This window comes from Microtus pennsylvanicus, chromosome 2 (genome assembly GCF_037038515.1).
Source record: "Microtus pennsylvanicus isolate mMicPen1 chromosome 2, mMicPen1.hap1, whole genome shotgun sequence".
NCBI classification, from domain to species: domain Eukaryota; kingdom Metazoa; phylum Chordata; class Mammalia; order Rodentia; family Cricetidae; genus Microtus; species Microtus pennsylvanicus.
The window spans coordinates 98,422,221-98,428,487 of record NC_134580.1 but is presented as its reverse complement, the minus strand read 5'-3'; the positions used below and the strand labels follow the sequence as shown (position 1 = coordinate 98,428,487).

At 45.7% G+C, this 6,267-nt stretch overlaps 1 protein-coding gene across 1 annotated transcript in view; it reads left to right on the top strand.

The window, feature by feature from the left end:
- The first annotated feature begins 1,560 nt into the window (after window positions 1–1,560).
- Ehd4 (EH domain containing 4) overlaps window positions 1,561–6,267 on the top strand; it is a 69,476-nt gene continuing 64,769 nt past the window's right edge. The window contains exon 1 of the mRNA XM_075961858.1: window positions 1,561–1,884. Within this exon, the coding sequence (XP_075817973.1) occupies window positions 1,649–1,884 (236 nt within the window). The 5' untranslated portion in view covers window positions 1,561–1,648. The remainder of the gene's footprint in view (window positions 1,885–6,267) is intronic.

Here is a 6,267-nt window from a genome sequence, read left to right as displayed (position 1 = left end):
TATATGCTTATTTGATCATTTTTCCATTAATACCACCCTGTCTTGATTTTTGTAGCTTTATTAGCTTTGAAATTAGGTAATACAAGAGCTCCATTTTTGTTGTATTTTACAGGTTTTGTTTATTCTGGGCCCTTCATGTTCACCATATGAAATTTAGAATCATTTTATTAATTTTCCACTAAAACAAAGATCTGCTGAGATTTTTATTGGGATTGCATTAAATGAATTAGGGGAAGCTGGCATCTTACTGTTGAGTCTTCTGGTCCATGAACATGATACAGGCAATATATATTTAGGCCTCCACTTCTCCTGGAAATATATTGTGATTCTCAGCGTATAGATCTGGTACATTGATTAGATTTAACTCTAAACATTTGTTAGTTTTGGTGCTATTCCAAGGGATGCAGATTTTCCACTTCAATGTCCAATTGTTGTTTCTAGCACACAGACATAGTTGGTTCTTGTATCTAGAAACCACACTAATAAGTTCACCTCATAGCTTTTTGTATAGATAGACCATAGTTTGTCTATTTATCTACAGACGGCCACCTTGGTTACTTCCAAGTTTTAGCGATGAACAAAGTTCTCATAAACATTTTTTGTGCTGCACAGACAACACCTGGGTGATTGTTCAAAATGCAGTTTTACAACTACCTCACAAATCAGCTCTGCATTTCTCCCAAGTTCAAGAAGTAATTCATACGCGATCTTTCTCCAAATTTTATGCACACAAGAATCATCTGCAGGCACTTGCTGAGCTCCATCTCGCAACATTTTAATTTAGTAGGTCTGTAGCAAGAACTAGAGATCTGTATTTTAACAAGCACCTGACCTCATCGGCTACGCTGAAAACGCGCTAGAGCACTTCTCGCCAAGGACGCATAGGCGATGGTCAATTATTTCTACCAGGGTGTAGGTTTTACACTGGAAAGGGGGCGCGAGAAGGTGACAACCGCTCTGATTTATGTTAGTGTTGAATAGAGATTGTAATAATGATGATTCCATGCAAAAGAAAATCAAGTAAAACCAAGGAAAAGGGGGGCCTTTAATTGATCCAGAATTCAGTAGAGGCAGAAGAAATGTTCACGCAAATAGATTTGTCATTTATATCGGTGAAGCTGAGTCTCTTCGGGAGTAAACAGGGTTAATAACCTGCCAGCGGAAAAGAAACCTGTTGGTCAACTTTCTGAATTGTCCGTCCCCAGTATCCACGTCCAAAAGCTTAGGATGAATCGAGTTCCAGAAGGGCGGCCTCCGGTGGTTCGTTCCTGCCAGCTAAGACTTGCCCGGAAGCCAACGCCACCTAGCCAGAAGGATGTACCCCGAGCAGACGCGCCGTGCCACCAGCCGGGGCGACTCCCTCTCCTCGCCCAGCCCTCTAGGCCGATGCCGTCATCAATAATTCATTTAGACACGCCTTTCCATTGGCTAGAGCCTCCACTCCTCGCTGGCAGACGCCCAATGAGGAAGGACCTGAGAGCGCTTCTGAATAATGAGCGCCCGCCCGTGACGCAGCGGCTGATGATTGGTCGCCGCGGCAGGGGGCGGGCCCGGGAGCGGGCGGCGGCGAGAGCTGCCCGGGCGCCGAGAACCGAGCGACGCGGTGTCTGAGCAGAGTGCGGCGGGCTGCAAGTTGGCGGGCGGCGGCATGTTCAGCTGGCTGGGACGGCAGGCGGGCGGGCGCGAGCGCTCGGGCGGCATGGACGCGGTGCAGACGGTGACGGGTGGCCTGCGCTCGCTCTACCAGCGCAAGGTGCTGCCGCTGGAGGAGGCGTACCGCTTCCACGAGTTCCACTCGCCTGCGCTGGAGGACGCGGACTTCGAAAACAAGCCCATGATCCTGCTGGTGGGCCAGTACAGCACGGGCAAGACCACCTTCATCAGGTAACTCGCCGCGCCGGCTCGCTGCCCCTCCGCCTGGGCACCGTCTGCCCTCGGGTTACACTCCGAGCTCGGTGGCCCGTCGCCTCTGCCCACCCCGACGGGCTCCCCGAGCGCGAGGCTCCCCCAGCGCGGTGCCTGCGAGCCCCCTCCCTTGCTGTTGCCAAGGCCTTCCCTGAGCCTGTCACCCTGGCCTGGGGGCCTGGGAGAGGGAGGGAGGGCGAGGCACTAGATAGCATCATCAGTGCAGCCTGGGGCTGGAAGTGAGAGTGACGGTGTCCGGATCCTAGTTGAAGAGGTAAGCTTCCGTCACAGTGACAGCGAATGAATGAATGAATGCCACGGTGGAGGAATTGTCGTGCCTTTCCGTGCCACCCTCTGCCACAGCAGCTGCCATCATCCAACTTTATGGGCTATAGGAAGTTAGCCTACAGTGTAATCATCTCACCAGCCTGTGGAACGAAGGGGAGTGTCAGGTTACTATTTGTTAGTTTCCATTTCTTCACCCTTGACAAACTGAAAATATCATGCTCGCCCAGTATCCGGAAGCAATAGCCGTGCTTGCCCTGCGGTTCCAATCACATAGCCTCCTCAGCAGTGACTAGATGAGAAATAATTTACAGTGAAACAGACTGGGTTTTGTTTGTTTGTTTTAATAAGGCATCTTATTTCTAAAGCAACCAGCATATTAAAATTCCCTTACAGCCGAGCGGTGGTGCACGCCTTTAATCTCTGCACTCAGGAGGCAGAGGCAGGCGGATCTCTGTGAGTTCGAGGCCAGCCTGGTCTACAGAGTGAGTTTCAGAACAGCCAGGTCTACACAGGGAAACCCTATCTCACAAAACAAACAAAAAAAACCCTCCTTCTTTGAGATTTCTCTTTTGTTTTGTTTGTCTCTGGTTGTTGTTGTTTTGGTTTGGTTTGGGGTTTTTGTTTTGTTTAGAGTTAAAGCCCATGTCAGCAGAAGCAAAGTGACTCAAAATTTAAGATTTGGATCCAGAGTTTTGGAAATCGGAACACTCTCTTCATCATTTACTGTTCAACAGGTGTCCAGAAAACTGCACGTCTTTGGGGTACATGCCATTTCTGTTATGACATTTTTCTTCAATCCTGTGACCTACAATAGTTCCAACAAATAGAGTAGTTGTTACTGTAAGAAATATGTTAAACCCAAGCCTGTAGATACAATATGAATGAATTCCGCAAAGGAAATACACTGCGTTTTGAAATACAAAAGGAGAGTGGAGAAAATTAATGTTGAAATTGTTTCATTTGGTGCTTTTTAATAAACTGAAAATAGTGTGGAGTATGTTACTTCAGAAATAAAGGTAGATGTATATATAGATAATATATTTATAATATATATTAGATCTATTATAGTAACTGGCTCCTTGAAAGATGGCAAACATCTGGCTGTGATGGTGCTTGCCTGTAATCCCAGGATTTGGAAAGCTGAGGCATGGGGATTGTGCCTTCTAGGTTAGCCTGGGCTACATAAGGCATTCTAGAATAACCTGGGCTACACAACAAAACACCCTGTCTCCAAAACAAAACAACAGCAATAAGAGCAACAAAACTTAAGAGACGAAAACAAAATAGATGGCAGACAGATGGTACTGTTAAGGTCCTAGTAGTAGCAGTTGTGAATTATTAGGCTAGGAAAGTATTAGTAGAACAGGGAGAGAATTTTTTTAAGCCTAAAGCAAATAAGAGTGTAACATTGTTAAAGCGTACCAGTGGCAGGTTCATAGCAACCTCACCATTTCCTCCTGTTTATCTTTGCCATGGGTCTCACTGTACCTATGCATGACTAGGGACCATTTCCTTGATGCTGTCCCAACCTAGCCTAAAGCGCCTCTGTCCGTAGCCTGGCTAATAAACAGGCTTGAGATAGGAGAGTACAACTCAGTTCGAAGGGATGTGTATCAATCCCTTTCCCTGCCTCAGATCATTTTGTTATATTCTCATTCTTCTCTGTTTTGTTGAAGAGGAGAAGCTTTGTGGGATAGTACTAAGCTGGTCCTGAGGTTTGACTCATGGCTATACCTCCCAATTAAGTACTTCTTAGTAATTGGAACGCAGTAGGAGCTACAAACCAAGGTTAAGGGAGGAATAACCTTAACTGGAAGCTTGACCAAGTGGCTTTGTCATTAGACCAAGGGCCCAAAGTGGACCTGGGGGTTAGAAGATCCCTATGGACAGGAAGCTGGATGAAGCTACACTTGTGGCATCTGAAATTGATTTTAGAGCAGAGAAGGAGGAAGTGTTTGGTCTCTGGGAGAAAAGCTCCAAATAGAGGGCAGCTGTCCTGGAGATGTGGATACTTGGAGTAGTAAACAGGAGGGGTCATGAGAGCTGGCTTTCCTGGACCCTGGTTTGGTCCTGGTAGTGACCTGGGTGCTTTGCTCTTAGCTGTGAGCACCAAGTGCTCACTCATACATGGGGAAGGGACCAGTCTATAAAGTTACAAGTTCTTTTCCTTCCAACTAACACAGGACCTATGATGTCATGGAGGGACATCTTCTATATAAGCCTCTCAGCACAGTTTTTGCTGTGAATTTCACACCTTAACGAAACTCTGTTTTTCTCTCCCTTGTTTTGGAGAAACTAGGATCCCATTGTATGTGATGGGCCAGGACATTCATCAGAACTGAGGCAGCTAAGTGTGTCCCTTGTTTTGATAGAAAGGTCTCCTCGGTGGGATGCCTGAAGAGCCTTGGAGTGTCAAGAAAATATGCTCACTCTTTTATGGGTGATCACCAGGAGGGACCAAGTGCCAGGAAGAGAGCAATTAAAAGAATGGTGTTGATGGAGAGGTGGTTCAGAGGTTAAGAGCACTGGCTGTTCTTCCAGAGGTCCTGAGTTCAATTCCCAGCAACCCCATGGTGGTTCATAACCATCTATATTGAGATTTGGTGCCCTCTTCTGGTGTGCAGGCACATGGAGGCAGAACACTATATACATAATGATTTTTTTTTAAAAAAAGAGTGAGATTGAGGTTAAATGGAAAGTACAGATTGTTAGAATCTCCTGTAGATCATAGCACTGAAAGACTAGAGGAGGCTTCAGAGATATGTCAAAGTCTCTGGGATAAAGGCAGAACAGCTGAAAACTCTATTGTCTGCTTATTTTCTTTTCAAAAGATAGGTTATGTAGTCAGAACTGCTAAATAGCCTTCTTCTGACAGGCAAGGAAAAATCCAGAGAAGAAGGGATTAGCACTGGGGAGAGTGACCATATCATCTTTGAAGGGCAGATGTTGGACTTATCCAGGATTATATCCAAACCTTGAAAGGAAAGGAACAGTTTCATGGGCTGGTTTGGCAGTTAAGAGCACTTATTGCTCTTCCAGAGAACCCAAGTGTGGAGTTCGGTTCCCAGTACACACATCAGATGGCTCATAACACCAGCCCCAGGGGAATCCAGTGCCCTCTTCTGGACTTCATGGGTACTGCCTTCACAGGTGCGTGCACACACTTTCATACACAGTTAAAAATAAGCCCATTAAACATTCAATTTCAGAGCTTCCTCCAGAAAAAAAAATCCTGGGCCCAGCTGCTACACAGCAAAATCATTCCACTGTGAAACAATTAAAACTACGAATTGCAACTTTTGCTCTTACGGGTTCTACTTCCTCTCTTCCTCCTGTCCCCTGGTACCTTCCCCCAAGAAAACTTATTATAATGAGGAGAAAAGAAGAAGTGACTTTAGAAACTATGTAGGCTGGACTGGGGGTAGCTCATTGCTTACCTAGCGTGCGTCAGGTCCTAGGTTCAGTCCCCAGAACTGGAAAAAAAACAAAACAAGGAAGGCTTTAAAGGGAGAGATCAAGGCAATGGTGAGGAAAGACACAAACCACATCCATATTGTTTGCACACTACATGGTCTTTATGTTTAAACAATCTTGATATGAAACAGAAACCTTTTGCATTTTTATAAACTTGAACAGAATCAAAGTGTCACTAGGCAAACAAAACTATTTGTGATACCTCCTAGGAATAAGCCCAGCAAAAAGAAATGCAAGACTTCTGCACTGAAAATTAGAGTCATTACTGAAAGAAATTGAGGAAGACCTAGATACAGGATACAGGAAAGCCACCCTGTATCTGTGGACTGGAAGCCATGTAAGATGGCAGTGCTTCTGAGCTGCTGTTTGTTTGCTGAGACAGAGTCTCAGTGTTGATTACTTGGTGGCCTGGACCCACTGAATAGCCCAGGGTGGCCTCTTGTGGTAGTTCTCCTACCTCTGCCTCTGGGGTTCTAGGATTATAAGGGTGTGCCACCATACCTAACCAGTGTACCTGAATTGGTTGTCATGTTCAAAATAACTTCCATTAAAATCTTTGTCTTTTTACTGTTTGTTTGGGGCAGCAATTGACAGGCTGAC